The sequence below is a fragment of the Leuciscus leuciscus genome (assembly GCF_965113295.1).
Source record: "Leuciscus leuciscus genome assembly, chromosome: 13".
NCBI classification, from domain to species: domain Eukaryota; kingdom Metazoa; phylum Chordata; class Actinopteri; order Cypriniformes; family Leuciscidae; genus Leuciscus; species Leuciscus leuciscus.
This window is the reverse complement of record NC_138737.1, coordinates 2509064-2531243: the sequence shown is the minus strand read 5'-3', so window position 1 is coordinate 2531243 and position 22180 is coordinate 2509064. Positions and strand designations below refer to the sequence as shown.

Here is a 22180-nt window from a genome sequence, read left to right as displayed (position 1 = left end):
TATCTGTCATAAGCACTATTGTGTGACGTTTATGTAGTCACACCATGATGCACTCAGTTAAAAAAAAGCTATTTATGTGTTTAAATGATCAGTGAAGACCTTGAAAAAGATATATATCAATAAAATGACTTTTATTACATTATTAAGCCTGATTCTCTCCGCATGGTTTGGAGAGCCCGCATTAAATACAATAAGAGAGCTGGAAAAACAAGCAGTGACCAACAGAGGGCAACCAAACTCAGTTTTGGCCATTATACATAAACCACAGTGTGATTTGCAATAAAAAATAAAATAATAAAATAATCAGAAATCGAATAATACAATAAATACTGCACACCGAACACAATATCTAAATAACGTCACAATATCTAAAATGTTTAGCTGCACTTTGGCACTAAAAAAAATATAAATAAATAAATAAATAAACAGGAAGTAAGCTATGAAGCCAAACTCTAAATACAGAAAGGTCTGACATTAATTTAAAATAAATACATTGAAAGGCATCATATAAAACTGGTCGTGCAGTGCAGTGGGTTCATGATGGCATAAATCAATCAAGTATGGTTTTAATCAAGAGCAATCTTGGGTTTCAGAAACTACAGTACAGGCCAAAAGTTTGGACACATTACTATTTTTAATGTTTTTGAAAGAAGTTTCTTCTGCTCATCAAGCCTGCATTTATTTGATAAAAAATACACACAAAAAAAAAGTAATATTGTGATATATTATTACAATTTAAAATAATTGGTTTTCAATTTATTATACTTTAAATTATAATTTATTTCTGTAATGCAAAGCTGAATTTTCAGCATCATTACTCCAGTCTATCACATGATCCTTTAGAAATCATTCTAATATTCTGATTTATTATGAGTGTTGGACACAGTTCTGCTGCCTAATATATTTGATGAATAAAAGGTTAAAAAGAACTGCATTTATTCAAAATAAAAAAAATATTTTCTAATAATATAAATCTTCTTTACTATCACTTTTTATCAATTTAACACATCCTTGCTGAATAAAAGTATTGATTTATTTCAAAAAAAGAAAGAAAAAAATGACTGACCCCAAATGACTGACCAGTAGTGGATATTGTTGTTACAAAAGATTTCTATTTTTAAAACATTTGCTTCTTTTATTTTCTTTCTTTATTTTACTTTTTATTCATCAAAGTATCCTAAAAAAGTATCACAGGTTATGAAAAAATATTAAGCTTTGATAATGAATCATCATATTAGAATGATTTGTAAAGGATCATGTGATAGACTGGAGTAATGATCCTGAAAATTCAGCTTTGTTTGCATCACAGAAATAAATGATCATTTAAAGTATAATAAATTGAAAACCAATTATTTTAAATTGTAATAATATATCACAATATTACTTTTTTTTTTTCTGTATTTTTGATCAAATAAATGCAGGCTTGATGAGCAGAAGAAACTTCTTTCAAAAACATTAAAAATAGTAATGTGTCCAAACTTTTGGCCTGTACTGTATATAAATAAACGAAATGATCATTAATATAATTACATCAGTGAGAATAGTTTGAGAGGTGATAAAGACGAGACTTAAAAGAACAATGGAATGTGGCGACGGCACTTTTCAAAACAATAATAGTTACAATACATTTCTGTAAATCATGTCAAATTGGGCCTTAAAATTTAGATGCTTAATTTGTTTATATTTTGTCTAATTAAAAGAGATTAAAAAACACATACAGTGGCACATACAGTGGCACATTTTCTGAGCGGCTATTAGCGTCAGCTTCATCATGCATGAAAAACAAGAATTTAAGGCTGGAGATCAACATTCATATTCTGGACACTGCATGGAATATTTAGTTTGCCGTTGTTTGCAGTGATGAACGTCTTTATGAGACGCGGTTAAGGCTGTGTTTCAGTTAGGCTTTATGGAGGTCATACGAAACTAACTCAGTGCAAACGTGTTAGTGCTTAGACGGTGTAGATAAACATTTAGTTTTGAGCTTAGATCAGTGGTCAGCTTCAGGAGAACCTGAATAAAGATTATTCACTATATTAAAGGCAGAAAAGACATTCTGACTGACCACAGAACAGTTTCTAGTGCAGAAAACAGGCACATAACATGCATGTGCTCGTAATGAATGTTTCAGGCATTTGTGAATGAATTGTTAGTTTTGTAATGGTGAATATTTGTGTGTTAGTCTGAAATTTAAAAAGAATTATAATGTTTATGAATTATAATGCTGACTAATACCTCGGGTATTAACATCATTTAATAATTCATAAGGGTTTGATGTTCGGTATTAAAAAAAGAAGGACGGATTATAATCTTACTGTGATGCCCTGATTTCCACTCAATATTCATGAGCTTCTCCAAAATCATGTTAAAACTGTCAGTGAACATCTTAAATATTAAAATCAAACAGAAATAAAGCCCCCTGACATGCATGTAAACATACAATAGTTTGCTTTTCGGTAAATAAACCCACGCATGGGTGGATCTCATAAGCGTCCATGATTCAGCTTGGGTGTTAAAGCTGGAAACTGTGTGTCAGGACGTGGAAGAGTGTGTGTGTCTCTCGCCTCTTTAGCTCAACAGCTCCAGATATGTAACGGGCACCTTCCCCTTCTGGTTTCCTCTCTCTCCGATCAGCCAATCAGAGTCCATTCCAGGCACTGTGTACACTGTGATGAGCTGATCGTCCAATCAGACGATGGAGAAAAACATTTCATCGGTTTAGAGTCTAAATGCCTTTTAACTAAATAGAATTCTAATATTCTACAATATTCAAATGTCTGTTTTTTACAATATTCACAATGTTTAATTTTGTCACCAGCAAAATAAGTGTGAATATATTAGGGATGCACCAATATGAAAATTTTGGCCGATACCGATAACCGATAATTCTTTATATTTAAAAGCCGATAACCGATATATTGGCCGATAAATCTAAATCCAAATTTCTATATCATTTTTGAGAGCCTCGTTATAAAAACAAAAGTCTCACCATTAAAATCCATGTCCCAAGAACACAATTACAGTGATGGTCTCATGATAATTTTATGTAGCCGATATGACAGACTTGCGCTGCACATTTTGCTCGTAAATGTATTTTTCCTTTTTGAAGTGATTCCAATCATATTTCAAGCAATTCAAAACCATCAGTGTGCATCTGAAGTGTCTCAGCTGAAGGAAATAACCCATTATTTATGTATTTATGCTTTAATATCTCAGCCAAATATCGGACCGATACCGATAACATCAAATAGAACATTATCGGCCAATACCGATATGGTGGCCGATATATTGTGCATCCCTAGAATATATCTGAATATTTAATAACACCAACTGTAAAGTATATTATCACTGAGTAATATATAAAAAATTTGATATATTTAGTAGATCCAACTTTACCTGCGTACATACAGTACACTCACGTAAAGCAATATACAGTATATAGCACATCTCAGATGCGTGATTGTTTATATCATCGGAAAAAATGTAAACTGTACTATTGCACAGCTCTAAATTTAAAGTTTGATTTATAATATATCCAGGTTTATCTGCATACTTACAGTACATAAAGCGATATATCAAAAGACATAGCAAATCTGCTATAAATCTGCTATATTATAACTATATTATCGCCCAGCTCTTTATATAAAGTTGAATATACAGTATAAGTATGTCCAACTTTATCTGCATGCATACAATATACTTGCAAAGGACGATATAAACTTGAATCGTTGCAAAATGTAAACTATATTATCACCCATCTGCTAAATGTGACTATATTGCATTAGAATATTAAGCCATTATCATCATGATTTTCTGCAAAGTTGCTTTGAAACAATATGTATTGTGAAAAGTGCATTTAACTTGAATGAATTAACCAAACCTATTAATATTAGAAATTTAGAAAAATTAGAAAAAAATGGAAATTTAAACTAGCCAATATAAACTATAATGCCTATAATGCATGACTTCTCTGTAATGCGGGAAATTCAGTGAGAAATAATTTAGGGGGCGGGACTTGAGGATACAGTTTTATGCTGTGATATTTTCTAAGAGATTACATAAAACCTTCAGATATCTTTGGATGTTATCATGAGTTTGAATATCTCCCAGCAAACATCTGCTCACCTCATCAGCCATCAGCGAGAGCTCACTGGAATCTCCAGCATCGTAGGCATACAGGACTTTGGCCTTGCGTGTGCCGCTGGCGGGCGGCTGCACTTCTTCGATCTGAAGAGCGTCTGTGTCTGGAGATGGAGAGTGTAGAGGCAGGACGGCGGACGGGTCTGTGGGGCTGCCGACACCGGGGGACTTCACCTCCAGTGAGTCGGGGCATCCTCTGAAACACAGATGGAGGAGACGCTATGAGGACTCTGCTGACTCGTGTGTGCACTAACAAGACGACAAACTCAAAACTCACATGTCTCCGCTGGAACTGCGAGCAGACGATGGGAAAAGTAAAACAATCATTTAGAATAATGTCAATGTGATGAAGGCACACCAAGTCATATTTTCCACTGTAAAGATTTCCTCTTTAAGAAATCTTGGGAACACTTTAGTTTAGGGTCCAATTCTCACTATTAACTAGTTGCTTATTAGCATGCATATTACTAGGATATTGGCTGTTTATTAGTACTTATAAAGCACATATTAATGCCTTATTCTGCATGACCATATTCTACATCCCTTAATCCACCCAATACCTGAACTTAACAACCTCACTAACTATTAATAAGCAGTAATTAGGAGTTTGAGTTAAAAGTCGTAGTTAATCCTGAGAATTGGACCTTAAACTACTGAAATGTGACTGAAATCTTTAATTTAATGGGTTGTGCTTTACAATAAGGTTCAATTTGTTAACTATATGAGTTAAAGTGCACATATTATGCTCTTTTAAAGGTTCCTAATTCAGTTTTTGTGGTCTCCTACAGTAGGTTTACATGCATCTAAGCAGGTAAAGGAAGATTTATTTTTTTATTTCTCATAATCTACATAGCAGCATCATCTCTTTTCGCACAGTGCAGCTCTTAGCCCCTCTTTTCCTCAAGCCTGCTCTGCTCTGACTGGTCAGATGGCCCAGTTAGTTGTGATTGGTCGATCGCTTACAGCGCGTGCAGATATCTGAATTTCAGCTCCAGATCTTCCTCAGCACTTCACACACAGTGCAGCCAATAGACGAGCATTATGCAAATGTGTTACAAACCTACATACGTTCATTCAGGAAGTGAGACTGAATTACTGACGACTCGTTTCAGTTCAGAATCACTTCTTTCTTTTTAGGAGACAAAAACTCTTTATCTGCACTTTGATCTGTGAAACTATGCAGAGCTTTTACTTTCACACACAGCTCTATTACACACTACATGAAAGCTAACGTGAAAAACCATAATAGGGCACTTTAACATGAACTAATAATAAACAATACTTTTATTATTTATTATACTTTTATTATTATTATTATTATTTTCTCTACATTTATTTATCTCAGATCATGTCCATTTTAACATTTATAACATCACATACATAACATTAGCTAATGCACAGTGAACTAACATAAATAAACAACGAACAACTGTATTTCTATTAACAAGTAAGAAATATATTGCTCATGTTAGCTAATGAGACAAGTGAGACCTAACTGTAGTGTTGCCATTTTTAGGACTGTTGAGTTTCAATGATCGTTTTTGATTTTGTGCATGCTAAACATCATTAAATATTAGCTTTGCTCACCTGCCCAGCTCTCTCTGCAGCTCCTGCATGTATTTGTGGCACTGGTTGTAATACACCGTCTGCGCTTCCACAAACTCACACAGGCAGCGCAGATGATTCACCTGCGCAGACACAAAAGACCTCATTAAACTGTACAAACACAGACTGCACTTCATTTGTTTGCATAAGGATAATAGATATTTAAGCTTGTTGTCAGAGTCTTTTGAAATATGATTTAGCCATTACTGAGTGATGTTTTGAGTTTTAAAGAGTGCATATTTTGAGAGGTTATTAAGAAAGCCTTTAAGCCAATCCTGGCAATGAGGGTTATCCATTTAAAGTGTCTTGTTTAACGTTAAACTATTCAAACAAACACTTCTGATCAGGTGTGTGTAGAGTTGGACATCGTGTGAATCTTAGTGATTCTGATTCTTATTGATTTCCAGTTTCGATTCCAAAAAATTAAGCATGTTTTATTTTATTCCCTTTATTTTGTCTTTTTGCACAAAGCATTTTGTCGCAGCTGAATAAGAGCACTCACATGAGGAACTTTGTATATGGTTTTAACAAAAATACAACAGCAAAAAACAACTAAAGACAATTGATTAAAGATGATTAAAGAGTCAGTAATAAAATAAGAACAAATAAACAAAGTAGCAATAGCACAAATAAATACAATTGAACAAAAATGCAAGTTTTTCAGGTTGGTCTAGTATTCAGGTACAGAAATTGAAATCAATTGTAAAATAACACTGCATAGTCTTCACTTTATAAATAATATATAGACTTATTAGTTACAAAAGTTGATTAACATTTGAAAGGCTGCTGTCACTTTCAGACAGAATGCACAGATCCAATATATTGTTACACTCACTTTTTCTTTCTCAACGGTTTAAGACAAACCTGACTGTATTTACAATGATATTTTGACATAATTTTGAATTTGGCTGTTCAAGCTCAAAAAAACAGGTGAAAGAGAACTCAATTCAGTATTTATCCACTATATGAGAGGTTTCTTTAGATGTGCGCGGAGAGAAAACAGTGCACGAGTGCATCTTCTTGCACTTGAATGGTTTAAAATCACATTAAAATGCGCACAAAGGAATCGATAAGCGAAATTAAACTTTTAATTCTATAACAAGTATCCGTTTCCTGACTCAATTTTCTATTCCCAACACTGTGTGTGTGTACCGTGTGTTATTGTGTAAACACGACTCACGTGTGTGCTGCTGATGCCCTCCAGGAGCAGTCTGGTGACCTCAGCCTGTCTGTCAAACTCTGTCTGAGCAACACGCAGTTCATGATCCGCCTGCATCAGAGAGAGAGAGAGAGAGAGAGAGAGAGAGAGAGAGAGAGAGAGAGAGAGACATTGCATAAGCAACATTTGCATCTAAACGCTGATCTGATGAAAACATAAAATTAATCTCAAGTTCATATTTAAGTCAAATGGAAACAAGAACCAGGAAATAAATATATTTTGATTTATTTGACATGATTTGTGTATTTGTGACATTATTTTTATGATTAAGAATCTCAATTTCCTCTGAATTTAGGTAAAAACAGCAACAACAACAACAAAATAATATATTCTGTTTAATGATTTTCATTACTGAATTACAACATTTTTTGGGGCATAGTTATAAAAATAATCTCACAAGGCAAGACATTTTAACATTCTTCATATTCAAACTTTGTGCAAAATATTTACTTTATACTAAATATTCAATGCATAATATTTAATTTTCTATTTTTTTTTAAATATGACCCAATGACTGAATCATCACAAGATTCAGTCAAATAGACATTCAACTAACTTAATTCACTTGTGTGTACAAAGTGCTCTGTGCTGACCTGACGAATTAACCACAACCAAACCAGAAGACAGTAACAAAACATTTTGACAGAATATATATAAACATCAATATATATGTGATGATGTCACGCTTACTTTATCAAGCTCCTCATTCCAGAGCTGATCAGAGGAGAGAGAAAAATGCAGATAATATAATTCAGAATGCTGACCAAACTATAAACGTGTAATAAAACTGTTCAATAAGAGTGCAGAAGAATATGTGATTAGTTTGCCTATAGTGGTGAGAATAAGGTTGCTCATTTACTGTGCTGTACACCAGGGGTGGAACGGTACATGTATTCGTATTGAACCGAAACGGTACGGGCGTCACGGTTTGGTGCATACATTTACACGGAGAATAAATAAAACTCACGTGCAAATTAATGAATGTAATGCGGAACTACTGTTAGATATGCAGGTTCTTTAGGGACACCTAATCTGTGGCTCCGCCTTAGCTCTGAAGCAGGCTGCGATGTAAAGATTGCAATGCAATGCAATAAAGAATATGTGTGTGTGTGTGAGAGAGAGAGAGAGAGAGAGAGAGAGATCGAAAAGTGGCAAAGTGTTTACTTATATTTGTGTGCGTGTGTGTGTGTGTGTGTGTGTGAGGCGCGGGCGCGATCGAACAGTGGAAACATAAAAACATACTCCGTCATTTTGTTTATACAGGACATCATTTAAACTGCAAAGTGTTTAAGTTACTGTTACCGGTAATTACAATTTTAAGGAAAACAAATATATTAATCTGAAATGTAGCAATTTAATTTTCAATTCATTCAGGAACAATTACCAAACATATCTGAAGGTCTTTTTATCTTTTTATTAATTTAATAAATAAACTAATTATATAAAACTATTGTCAGTGCACTACAAATAAACTGGTTCTATGCCTTTACTTTATTAATAAAACTTATTTAAAAAATACAAGGCTTAAGTAATTTATTTTCCTTTGGTGGTCCAGCCTGAGACATGCACAAGCCTTCTGCATTTCTGTTTTGCTTTTCCCTCCATTGTACCGAACTCGTACCGAACCGTGATGTCTGAACCGAGGTATGAACCGAACCGTGACTTCTGTGTACTGTTCCACCCCTACTGTACACCAGGGTGAAGCATGTAGAAGACCAATGTAGATTTGTATCATGGTAAAATAATCATGATGCACAGAATTATCACTTTTGACAAAAGAATGTCAGGATATTGAATGACAGGCTGTGTCTCATGAATATTGACACTGGATATGTAACAGAGTATATGTGTGTGTAGGAGGGCGTCTCAGACAGTGAAGATGTTCTTACCGCAGATGCACTGGCAGACAGCACATAATTACGTGGTCTGGTCTCTTGAAAGTCTGGAGCAGCCTGAAACAGACAGGAACACACTTTGATGCACTCCTCATGCCAAAACACAATCAACAAACACATAATGCTGCAGATATTTTAGGAAAGAGACTGACTGGCACCATTGAACTATGGGAAGAAAACTGCTTGGTCATTGTGGGATGCTTTTAAATGCCATGCATCAGAACAACAGATAGATTCAAAGATCAGAATATTGTGCGTAAGCTTGTTCAAATCTAGATGATATTTAGCTGATCTTTAAAAAGTATGATAATGAAAGCATCTGATCTTTGATCTTGCGGAAAAGCAAAATAAAGAAATACGTGAACTGAAATAATGCATTTTTTTGTGTGCATTAACTATAAATTATGTTGAAAAACAATTATAGTGGGTATATACTGTTATGATATGATGGAATAAATGATCACATGATCAATATTGCAAAAAATTAAGCTTGTTGCAATGCATTTTGGAAATTTGGATTTTTAAAGCAACACCAAGTAACTTTTGCTCTCGGGGTCCCCCTACAGTTGGGAAACAGTATTGTCTTCTACTGCGGTCGTAAAATCTGTCATGGTAACACCAGGGGATACACGTGCATTTGTTGACAAGCCGATACCCCCGAACTCTGGAGAAGGAGTTCTCATGTCTTGGGCAGACTGCCTGCGTTGCGTGTGAAATGTCTTCATCCCAGGTACAGTGGCATATATTTCAGCATGTCATATGAATATAATTTCATGGGTTTTATTTTTTTCAAACACCAAAAGATCGTGTAGCTCACATTTACAAGCCAGCGTCATTATAGTAGCCTATTGGCTACTGTTTTACAGAATGCTAATTCAATTCAATGTTTGTGTGGTAGGTAATAGCCATATATCGTCAATATTATAATATCAAGCTACCATAGATGAATCTGCAAAGTTGAAAAATCAATTTGCATTATAGCCTGAGGCAAGACACTTTCACCAGAAAAATAAACAAACAAACATGACTATCAGCCTGCAGTCATTAGGCTACTTAGCCTAAAAGATCATTTTGTCCGTCTTATCATGTATTATTTACTTGGAAGAATGTAGCTCCTACCAAACTTGTACACGCCGTTTAGACATAGGCTTACTTCTGACTTTTTTTTTGTCCGTTGCTGCTTTGGCCGTGACAAAAACATAAGCACATTTTTGTGCTCGGGTTACTACCCGAACCCGAAGTTACGTAGTGCCAGTAAAAGCGATACAGACCCCGTCAGGCTATGGCAGATGTGTCATTCAACCTATTGTAAGTCGATGTACCATCACAAGGGTCTTGGAAATACAGTACCAGTCAAAAGTTTGGAAACATTACTATTTTTAATGTTTTTGAAAGAAGTCTCTTATGCTCATCAAGCCTGCAGTTAAAAAAAAAAAAAACAGTAATATTATGAAATATTATTACAATTTAAAATAATGGTTCTCTTTTTTAATATATTTAAAATGTAATTTATTTTTGTGATGCAAAGCTGAATTTTCATCAGCAAGTACTCCAGTCTTTGGTGTCTTATGATCCTTCAGAAATCATTCTAATATGATGATTTGATACTCAGTTATTATCAATGATGGAAACAGTTGTGCTGTTTAATATATTTTTTTGGAATACTTTTTTCAGGATTCATTGATGAGTAAAACGTTAACAGCATTTATTCATTAAAACAGCATTTATTCAAAATAAAAACATTTCTAACAATATAAATCGTTACCATCACCTTTTATCAATTTAACGCATCCTTGTTGAATTAAAGTACTAATTTTAAAAAAATAAAAAAAAGTTATTGTTCCCAAACTTTTGAACGGTAGTGTATATTGTTACAAAAGATTTCTATTGTAAATAAATACAGTTCTTTTTAACTTTTTATTCATCAAATAATCCTGAAAAAAGTATCTCAGGTTATAAAAAAAATATTAAGCAGCACAACTGTTTCCAACATTGATCATAAATCAGCATATTAGAATGATTTCTGAAGGATCATAAGACACCAAAGACTGGAGTACTTGCTGATGAAAATTCAGCTTTGCATCACAAAAATAAATTACATTTTAAAGTATATTAAAAAAGAGAACCATTATTTTAAATTGTAATAATATTTCATAATATTACTGTTTTTTTTGTTTTTGTTTTTTTTTAACTGCAGGCTTGATGAGCATAAGAGACTTCTTTCAAAAACATTAAAAATAGTAAAGTTTCCAAACTTTTGACTGGTACTGTATATTATGAAGCTATATAGTGCTGCTTTAATGTTTTTACTCTGATTCATGTAATTACATCATATCATTTAAAAGTAGGTCTTATGTAAATCCTGGCAAGTGGAGTGCATGAAAAATGAAGGAACAAAACTGAAAAGTCTGTCGCTGTCATTCAAAAATGTTAAAAAGGCAGAAAAGCATAATGAGGAAATGTACTGCGATACTCACTTCTCCCTCACACTGTGAAGGTTAAAGCAGAGACACGCGGTTAGTGCTCATAGTGTCAACAGGGGAGAAATCGCTCAATATGCACAACAAACACGGGGAAGAGACTCATATCAAGTGATGCTATCAAAGCGTGACAATAAGGAAAGGGAATGAGAGGGTTGGGAATCGAGAACCGGTTCTCATTAAGAACTAGTTACATAAGAGAGGCGAGTTTTCAAGACTACCAAACCTGTAAATGCAGCGTACTGTGAGGGACATGACATTTTTGTTTTGTTTTTACAGATGTAGAGCATGTTTTTACTCAAGATTTATACTGTTTATTACTGATTTGCCATGACTGTTCATCATTGGACCAAACTTGAGGTCAGTAAATGCAATAAGACTCGTTTTGAAAATCATTCTCTGTTATTTCTTCCTCAAACGTCACATTTATTTTTATAGTGCTTTATACAATAGAAATTGTTTTAATTCAGCCTCAGTAATAAGGACAAAACAGAATTAATGAAGCAAACTGCAAATTAAAATTCCACTGTAGAGCAGCTGCAGCTGATAATAGTGTCATTAATATTATTAGAAAACACTGTTATGCCAATGACACTCAGCTATATTTCATCACGACAAGTGTGTTAAAGATATTAGAATATTGGATGACCAGTATTTTTGTCTATTAAATTCGGATAAGATTGAGATATTGTTTATTGGACTAAAAACCTGCACACAGAATCTCTACGAATACAGTTTGCATCTAGAAGGATGTACAGTTACTTCATCCTCTACAGTTTAAGGGATGGTTCTGAGTAAAATCAACTTAGGGTCCTTTGCACCATGACCTCGAGCCAAACACCCCCCCAGGCGCTAATGGATCCAAAGTTGTATCTCGTAAATGACCCCACTAATAATGCCCGGAATGGTACCAAACTTATACAGTAGTACAAATAGGTTCTGTACTCATAAAACGAGGCATTGGAAAGTTTGAAAGTACATCAGGAGTTTATTTAAATAACACTTGCCTGATGGCTAATGCTACCGCTAACCTGGACGTCGAGGTCACTTCCGTGATTTGGGAAAAGCCTGTAAAAGTCCTGGCAGAAAGCGATGCATAAGGATGTAGTGTAACGACGCCCAGTTCCAGGAATGCACTAACATTCTGGGCATTATTAGTGGGGTAATTTACGAGATACATCATTGGATCCATTAGTGCCTGCACTAAACCATCCGGCTGATCTCTCCAAATAAGCTCTAACTTTAATGATGTTCAACCAAGGGAAAAAAGGCTTCTGGGGGGGGGGTGTTTGGCTCGAGGTCATGGTGCAAAGGACCCTGGGTTGATTTTACTCCGAACCATCCCTTTAAAGACCTGGGTGTTATATTAGACAGCAACTTGTCTTTCGAAAATCATATTTCATATGTTACAAAAACGTCTTTCTTCCACCTCAGAAACATTGCTGAACTCCAGAACATGCGATCTGTTTCTGATGCAGAAAAGTTAGATCATGCCTTCATGACCTCTAGACTACATTACTGTAATGCATTACTAGCTGGATGTCCTGCATCCTCAATAAACATGCAACAATTAGTCCAAATTGCAGCTGCGAGGGCTTTACCAGGTCAAGAAATCATGATTATATGAACATATAACACCACTTATATAATCTCTACACTGGTTACCTATTATAAAGTATTGCTACTGACCTATAAAGTCCTAAATGGTTTAGCCCCTGTGTATTTAACTGATCTTCTATCACCTTAAAATTAACTCTGGGCTTCTGGTAGTCCTAAAGTCCACTAAAGGAGGGAGAGCGTATTCACATTAGGCTCCTAAACTCTGGAATAGCCTTCCTGATGATGTTCAGGGCTCAGACTCTCTCTCTCTCCTGGTTTAAATCTAGATTAAAGATGCATCTCTCAAGTCAAGCATTCACATAATGTATCTCATAACCGTGTACTCCAGTTATATCTGATGAAATGCACATGATTATATTCGCTTGAAATGTTATGAACAGCAGCTACACAAATTATTTTCCATTTGCTTTTCTGTTTCTACCTCGGGATGCTCATTATTATTCAGCTCAATTCAGTTAATTGCTCATTCAGTTCAGTTTCAATAATAAAATCTAATTGCGTGAAACAGAATCAGAATTGCTAAATCCCCTATGATTCCCATCCCTAGAGAAAAGAGAGGGTAAATGAGGAGAGGGCAGGGTGAGTAAGTCTTACAGCCGCTTTGACCTCCGCTGCTCTGGCCTTCTTGAGTCGAGCTTTACAGGCGTCGAGATCCAAGCGCCGATTCTCCAGGAGCCGCCGCTCTTTCTGTAAAGCCGAGAGCATTTGTCAATGCATCAGAATCGTGCTGATTAACAGAGATACTATCATTTAGTCAAACTCACAGAAATGGTCCTCCAGTCTCCCTCCAGGAAGTTGCGCAGGGGTGTGAGGAAACTGATGGAGGAGGTCTGCAGAAAGTCTCTCTGAGCGCCGCCCAGTCTCCTCTGGCAGTCGCCCACCTTGATCAGCGTGCTTCCTACACACACACACACACACACACGAGTCAAAGTGTGGGCAGATTTCCCAGTGTTTAAAGAGCATTGATTCATTTGGTAACACTTTACAATAAGGTGCATTAGTTAATATATTAACTAACATGAACTAACCATGAGTGGTTACATTTTATTTTAAGGTGTCATTGTTACAGTGTAATTATATATTTAAGTACTGAGTAATATTAAGCAAATATAGTACTTACTATAGGGTTAGGGTAAGATTAGGGTTTGGTTGAGGGTTAGTTGCATGTAATTTACTGTTATTACTATGGTAAGTACATATAACACATGTAACAAGGACACTGTAAAATAAAGTGTTACCCCATGAGCAATACATTTGTAGCTGTATTTGTGAATCTTTGATAATGTTAGTTAGTAAAAAATACAGCTGATCATTTGTTCATGTTAGTTCACTTAATAGAGATTTTAATAGAGTATTAGTAAATGTTGAAATTAACATTAACAAAGATTAATAAATGTGCAGTTCATTAAAAGTGCATGCTAACTAATGTAGTTTACTAATGTTAACTAATGAACCTTATTGTTCAGTTTCTGTTGTTAAATAACCCTAATGTAGGATAACCTGAACCCCCGAATTTTTTTTTGACGGACGAAAGTTTCGGAGGCAGTGTGCAAGGGCCTTTATGCCACAGTAAAACACTGATGTTCACTTTCAGAAGCTGTACGGATGTTTTCTCGTCACAAAAAGATGTGAAACACATGTAGGTTATATAATTTTAAAGATAATTTAAGTTTATTTTACACACTTTAAGCATTATCGTATCGCATATCGAATATTGCATTATTTAATGAGTTATGGCATATCGCACTTTTCTTCAATATCATGCAGCCCTAGTAGAAATTATTTATAGGCTATAATTCATGTCGGGTGGCCATGATTGTATGCCAGCATGGATAAGATAACAGCTGTCATGGATGTTTTGCAGCACAAAGTCTGACCGAACGGAAATATACAGGAAAATAACGGTAATTTTCGTTTGTTATGTTATCTTTAGCTCGTTAGATCTAGAATTCTGAAATAAAATAACACAACATCAGAAAGCTATCTTTGTGGGCCAACGTGTCGCCCTCGCCTTGTGGTGGCGTGGAATTCAAAGGGGAATAGGATATACGCGTTTAGACATGGTCACAGACCACAGACCAATTAGATCACAGACCAATTATCTGTTACGAGTACCCAGATCCAGATTGAAATGCAGGGGTGACAGAGCCTTTGCGATAGCTGGCCCCAGGTTATGGAACAAATTGCCATTATACATCAAAACAGTGTCCACAGTGTCTGAGTTTAGAAGTCTTTTAAAAACCTCTTGTGCGTTTAATGTCTTGTGAAAGTTTATTTAAATTTTTGGGGATGGATCTAGATATATCTTGTACAGCACTTTGGTCAACCAAGGTTGTTTTAAACGTGCTTTAAAAATAAAGTAAACTTGAAACTTGAATGGTCGGATGTCCAAATATCGGATATGAATCTGATTTATAACCACATTTGGAAGAGGCTAAGATTGGATGCGTAAAAATCGGATATAATTATAATATAAATATAATTCTGATCCATGTCAGAAGTGAGCAAAAAAAAAATTCATTGAGTTTGTTCATAGTGTATAGATCCCACTGTTTGCCATTTGTTATTAATATTAGAAATTTACAATTATGTTTTAGATCCATAAGAGGTATTCTTGTGCAATTTTTTGAGGTCTGCTAATAGCAATCAATGGAGAGATTCGAAGTGGAACCAAAATGGATAAATGGAGACGAATCGTCACAGCTGGTCGAGAGAGGGCACAAACACACATTAGTCAGAGGAGCTGTTCGGCCCACTGAATCAATAATGAATGATGAACGCCTCTTTACATCTGCAGCACACGCTGTGGTTTCAACTGCGAAATTGAATCAGCTGATCTAATCTTGCTTTAACCTAAAAATAAAGCTTCCATGAAAACTAATCAAATGTAATTCAATGAGTATTCATTGATCATGTGACTGGGTCAGATGTTCTTAATGCTCTGTGGATCATCTCAAATCCTGCTGGAGAATATGATCATCAGGTTGTGTTCATGTAGCTCCAGTCATTAAAGTGAAGGAGACACTCAACAAATACTGAAACATTCTCAAATTGTTTCATTTAATGAGTTAAAAACTGCATTAAAATTTGAAAAACGCAAACAAAAGCATTTAAATGTACTGTATGTGGAAATTATAGCGTGCTTTCTTATAAGCAAACCTAATTAATGGCGTACTGCAAATGCAGTCACAAGATTACAGGAAAAAAAAGACTCTCCATTAATTTTACAAATAGACACTTCAAGGTTTTCTACTTTAGATGGGCTGTGCATTAGTCCCGTACTTACAGAGATCAGCCATGTGTTTACCCTCACACTACAGCCCATCCTAAAGCATGTGGTCAGTCACGGGACGTTAATGAGCCATTTAAAACCACTAAGTGCACTTTAGTTTGAGAAGAGACAAACCAGAACGCCCAGTTCCCTCTCCACTGTATGGATCTATTAGATATTAGAAGTGCATCCAAACACAGCAATGAAAGCATTCATCATGGTAGTATAGAAAACAAAACAAAACTTCAACACTGGAATTCATATTTATTCACGTATTAATAGCTATTTACTAATATTATATATACACTAATCCATATTTAATGTAGTCAAGTCAAATTTATTTTTGACAATTTTTGACAATACAAGCTAAAATCATTATGTTAGTGTTTATAATATCTTAAAGGGATACTCCACTTTTTTGGGAAATAGGCTCATTTTACAACTCCCCCAGAGTTTTACCGTTGAGTTTTCGAATCCATTCAGCCGATCTCCGGGTCTGGCGGTACCACTTTTAGCATAGCTTAGCATAGATCATTGAATCGGACAGGACCATTAGCATCTCTCTCAAAAAAATTACGCAGCGCCTGAAAATAGATCTAATAGGTTAGACAAGCTTAGTCCCGGTCACGTTGGAAGTTACCGAGCTGGGGACTATTTTCAGGCGCTGCGTCATATCATTACGCCTGCTGGACTCATGGTACGGCAGCAAAGTTTCTTGATTAATCGGAGGAATGAGAGTATAGTTCCTAGCCATATCAGCCTAGAAAATCGCAACTTTACATTTTCCGTCGGTCTTAGTACACGATGTAACTACAGAAGAGTCAAGTTTTAAATTGGAAAAATATCGAAACTCTTTGGTCATTTTTTTGAGAGAGATACTAATGGTCCTGTCCGATTCAATGATCTATGCTAAGCTATGCTAAAAGTGGTACCGCCAGACCCGGAGATCGGCTGAATGGATTCGAAAACGGTAAAACTCTGGGGGAGTTGTAAAATGAGCCTATTTCCAAAAAAAAGTGGAGTATCCCTTTAACGTCTTCATGCCATATAGCCGGATTTAGTAGATTAGAGCTGTGCGATATAATATAGTCACATTTTACAATGATACAAGCAATCAACCAGCTGAGATTTGCTATATAAGCCTAGTATATATACAGGTGAAACTCATTTTAATATGGTGCAAAAGATCATTTATTTCAGTAATTCAACTTAAAAGGTGAAACTAATATATTGTATAGAAAATTACATGCAAAGTGAGATATTTCAAGCCTTTATTTGTTATAATTTTGATGATTATGGCTTATAGTTTATGAAACTTGAAAGAGATTTTGAACATTTTCATAAGCTGTAAGCCATAATCATAACAAATAAAGGCTTGAAATATCTCACTTTGCATGTGATTTTCTATATAATATATTAGTTTCACCTTTTAAGTTGAATTACTGAAATAAATGAACTTTTACACGATATTCTAATTCTTCGAGTTTCACATGTACTGCTCTACGCAAGTATGATGCATGAATGCGAATAAAGTTGTACGTCCTTATGACCCTTTATATAAAGTTGGATATATATTTTCTTTTCCCGTGTTTTTTGTTCACAGTGACAGATGAATTTTGCACCAAATTATTAATGTTTTTTTGATTGCACACATGACCCTTGGCGCATCTTCATATCTACTGAAAGTTATAAAAGCAAAATCTCTGTGGGAGAATGCTGGCCAGGAAATGACATCAGACACTGCTGTGACCTCTGACACTATTGATCACTGCGATGGGGAACATGCATGGAGAAACAAAAAGCATTGAGATGTATTGGTTTGGCTGTTTCCCACACACAGCCTGCAGGGAAAACCCATCAGAGACTGGGAAATCAATCCAATCACTGAAAAACTTTCTGTGCGGTTTAATTATTCCACCGCACCGCTAACTAACCTATTGTGTTTACAATTGACATCTACAAAAGCAGCGTTAGAATTACAAATGTCACAATTAAATTAAGAGCAACATTTGAGAGCCAAATCAATGGGTTTGTCCTCAACCCAGGCGTGTTCAGCTGATTCTAACTCTTACAGACTAAATAAATCAAGCAATTACTCTTGGCAGCCGAAACTGCATGTTTGTGAAGATGCAACATTTGCTAATTAATATGCATTGATTAAAAAAAGGGATGCATGAATGCAAATTGTGAAGACACATGATTGGTGAACATTTCTGAGTTTGGATTCTTACCATACGGGGTTCCTGGTCCGAACTCCTTCGCTGCCTCCAGCATGAACTGGCCTAGTATTTCTCCATTAGTGGCTCGCGGTGGAATCTTCCGGTCAAGCTTTTCATACAGGAACTCTTCGATGCGAGCGCCTGCCGCACAAACAGACAAATAACAAGTCAGGGCTCCATACTGCGACTAAATGGTCGTATTTTGTGACATTTTTTCCTGCTGGTGTGACTCAATTTTGTTAGAGGAGCCACTAATACACTGTTCAACTGATAAGAGTTGCCTACTTCGGTTGCATAATGTGAGAAAAGACAACGAAACGAAAGCGGAATGAAACCGTGCTATCCGCCTTATTCCCGCGCCCCATGACGCTTTGCGCGAATTATGTGTGTAACTTCCGTCAAGCTGTAAACAATCAGTGAAACGCTCGCTCTATGAACACAATACGGTAAAAAAGTGTCATAATGAGATGACATTAATCTACTCACCCTTCAACCATCGAACATTAAAAGGAAATTTAAAAGTGTAAAAGCATCAACGAGGTATTTCAACAGATTACGAGTTATAAAAGGCTTTTCAATCCACAAATCACCAACATACAAGGATTTAATGTAGCAACGCTGACTGTAACCATGGTATTGTGGCAGAAATAGTCAAATGTTTTTACATTATTAATTTCAGTGTTCGAACAACCTTTTGAGAGTGAAATTCAAGCACTTTTCAAAGGTGTCACTTTTTTCTAGCACTTCAAAGCTTTAAATATTATCCAATAGTTTTGTTTTTTTATGATATGAATATGATACAAAATAATCCTATTCAAATCAAACAAGTTAGGTTAAAAGAAATGAAAAAGTAATCCGATTGTATAATGATTAAAATTAGTGATTTTATAGATTACGTTACAAAGTATAATTTTCATCATGTGATTTGTTCTCAGTAATGGATTGGATTTATAAGTATTTGGGCTTTTTAAGATACTTTGGTAACACTTTATTTTAAGGTCCAATTCTCACTATTAACTAGTTGCTTATTATTAGCATGCATTTTACTAGGATATTGACTGTTTATTAGTACTTATAAAGCACATATTAATGCCTTATTCTGCATGAACATATTCTTTAACCCTTAATCCACCCAATTCCTAAACTTAACAACTACCTTACTAATTACTAATAAGCAGTAATTAGGATAAATGCCATTGATTTACATGACGATCTGAGCATTGCTTTATTCATTTACTTCTACATCTGTCAGTAATTGAGAATTTTACTTCATAAACTAATTTCTAATCATTTTTAGACGTTAATTGACCAAGACTTATCCAGCATTTTCTCCAAAAATTGAATAATGTCACAACCATCATACACAGAAGTTTATGTTTGATCAAAGCCAAAATCAGACATTTATTACATAGACATTTAGCATTGATGAAACACATTGATGAAACACAGCTCAAATATATAACATAATTAAAGGGATAGTTCACCAAAAATTGAAAATTTTCTACCGTACTGTACTGTTATCTTGATCTAAAAAAAAATCAAACATTTTTGTATAAACCGAGAAATATAAACTGTGACCACTTTCCATACATAGAATCACTGTTTCATTCATAGTTTTCAGACTGATCACAGGCCTGTCAATCATCTGTAAAGAATGAAATCATCTCTAAAGAAGAAAGACAAAGACGTGAACAAACACAGTTTCGGGCGCTTGCGATCCATATACTGAAACAAGCGGGACAATCTAAAACACTTGAAGAGTGCTGAACGTGTCCTAATGTCCAAAGACTGAGATTTTAAAAGATCAAAGTCAATATACACATTATTTATGATGCATTAAATTGCACATCAAGCATTTCTATGGGAATACGCTTAACATGCAAGTTAGCGCATTGTGTTCATATTCTGGGTTTATCTGTTTGTCTGTACATTGTATGTTTTATTAATAAGGTCATTCATAAACATATCTGTTGGCTTATATGTGACCCTGGATCACGTCACCAGTCACACGGGTATATTTGTGGCAATAGCCAACTACTATACATTGTATGGGTCAAAATTATCCATTTTTCTTGTATGCCAAAAATCATTAGAATATTAAGTAAAGATCATGTTCCATGAAGATATTTTGTAAATTTCCTACCGTAAAGATATAAAACATTTATTTGTGTGAGTGAATGCTGCACAATCGCCAACATAAATGTACAACTTTAAAGGTGATTTTCTCAATGTTTCGATTTTTTTGCACCCTCAGATTACAGATTTTCAAATAGTTGTATCTCAGCCAAATATTGTCCTATCATAACAAATACCATACATCAATGGAAAGCTTATTTATTCAACTTTCAGATGATGTAAGAATCTCAATTTTAAAAAATGTACCCATGTGTGACTGGTTTTGTGGTCCAGGGTCACATATCTTCTTTTGTGTTCAGTAGAAGAAGAAAATTCATACAGGTTTGGACCAACTTGAGGATGAGCAAATGAGCATTTCTATTTGTGGTCGAACTGTCCCTTTAATTGAAGCGTGTGTAATTGTGTAATTGTGTGTTTGAGTCCTGCTGGGCTCCTGCTTACCGGGGTTCGGCTGCAGCAGAACTTCAGTCTGTCTGTAGATTTTCTCGGTCCAGTTTTTGGTGCAGTCAGCTCTGGACAGCAGACTCTCAAAGTGAGTGTCCAGCTCGGTCTTCTCAGCCTGTCCCAGTTTCTCCTCTGTAAACTGGAGCAAAAGTAACGAGATCAACGAGAATCTGTCATATTCCTGAGAGGAAACGCATCAAAATAATTACAAATACGGCTAAAAAATATCAAAATAAGCCTCATGTTCAATCAACATCACCATTTAACTGTTAACGTTACATAATAACTCATTATTTTTTTGTACAGTGGATTTGTGATGATATCTGTAAAACGGTTTCGTGTTGTGGTGTAAACGCAGAGTCACGCGCAACACATCAACTGTCTACGACACTCTGACCGTTGCGTATAAACTCTCATATTTATCCATAAACTAGGCTTCTTACCTGAACAGCCCGAGAGAAGAATATTCCAGCATCTGTAGCGAGTTTCCTCACGTTGAAATCCATGTTGTAAGCGGAGAAAGAGACGGAATCCCCGCGGCATCAGGCGCTCCGCAGAGGCCAGTGTGTCTCTGTCGCTCAACCGTTTCTGTAATTCACTGTTGATTCCTCTAGTTAGCGCTCAGCGGCTCACATCCTCCATTTAGTAGCATTTAAATCTCAGTACGGTTTTAGTTTTTCCTGTTGGAAACATTTGTGTATGTAAGAGCATTATCGTTAGAATCTGTACATTCTAAGGATTAATAGCTGATTTATTAAGCCAGTAAATCAATCTCTATAAAATGACAATCGCTGACCACACTCACACTGTGATTGGTCCATTCTAGCTGCGCTGATAAAAGTAACAGGAGTCACGTGAGGTAACGCTGTTTCGCGTTTTAGCACATATCCCGACACTAATTTAGTCCATTATATTGTCACTGAGAAGTAAAAAAATAAGATAAATATTATTTTAAATAATTATTACTTGTTAAAATAATTATTACGGACCAATTACTGATAGCTCCCCACCTATTTGTAAAACTATGTTCCTGTAAATATTCATTCTACTTCTTATAGCTCTATGGGCTAGTGTGTGTATTTAATGTGTGAGGCATCATCAGTCTAATTTAAAGGGCAGTTCCACAGTTTAGAGAACACTTTAACCTGTAT

At 35.3% G+C, this 22180-nt stretch overlaps 1 protein-coding gene and 2 long non-coding RNA genes across 5 annotated transcripts in view; 1 reads left to right on the top strand and 2 right to left on the bottom strand.

Moving 5' to 3' along the window:
• Positions 1-22180, top strand: part of LOC309513263 — a 61067-nt gene that overhangs the window by 32351 nt on the left and 6536 nt on the right. The gene's annotated exons all lie outside the window — the stretch shown is intronic.
• On the bottom strand, positions 113-21631 carry sh3glb2a (SH3-domain GRB2-like endophilin B2a). 3 transcript variants are annotated; one of them, XM_082187875.1, is made up of 12 exons: positions 21473-21631; positions 21027-21168; positions 18462-18590; positions 13724-13857; positions 13554-13646; positions 8854-8916; positions 7655-7678; positions 6926-7015; positions 5728-5828; positions 4418-4432; positions 4126-4336; positions 113-2676 (listed from the first exon to the last, which is right to left on the bottom strand). In XM_082187875.1, the coding sequence occupies exons 1-12, from the start codon at positions 21533-21535 to the stop codon at positions 2569-2571; spliced, it is 1173 nt and encodes a 390-aa protein (XP_082044001.1). In that variant the 5' UTR covers positions 21536-21631; the 3' UTR covers positions 113-2568. The 3 variants fall into 3 exon arrangements, with proteins under 3 accessions (XP_082044001.1, XP_082044002.1, XP_082044003.1); XM_082187876.1 differs by lacking the exon at positions 4418-4432; XM_082187877.1 differs by lacking the exon at positions 7655-7678.
• LOC309513261 lies at positions 9378-10040 on the bottom strand. Its single transcript, XR_014211386.1, has 2 exons — positions 9491-10040; positions 9378-9448 (listed from the first exon to the last, which is right to left on the bottom strand). It is a non-coding gene; the product is annotated as an uncharacterized lncRNA (long non-coding RNA).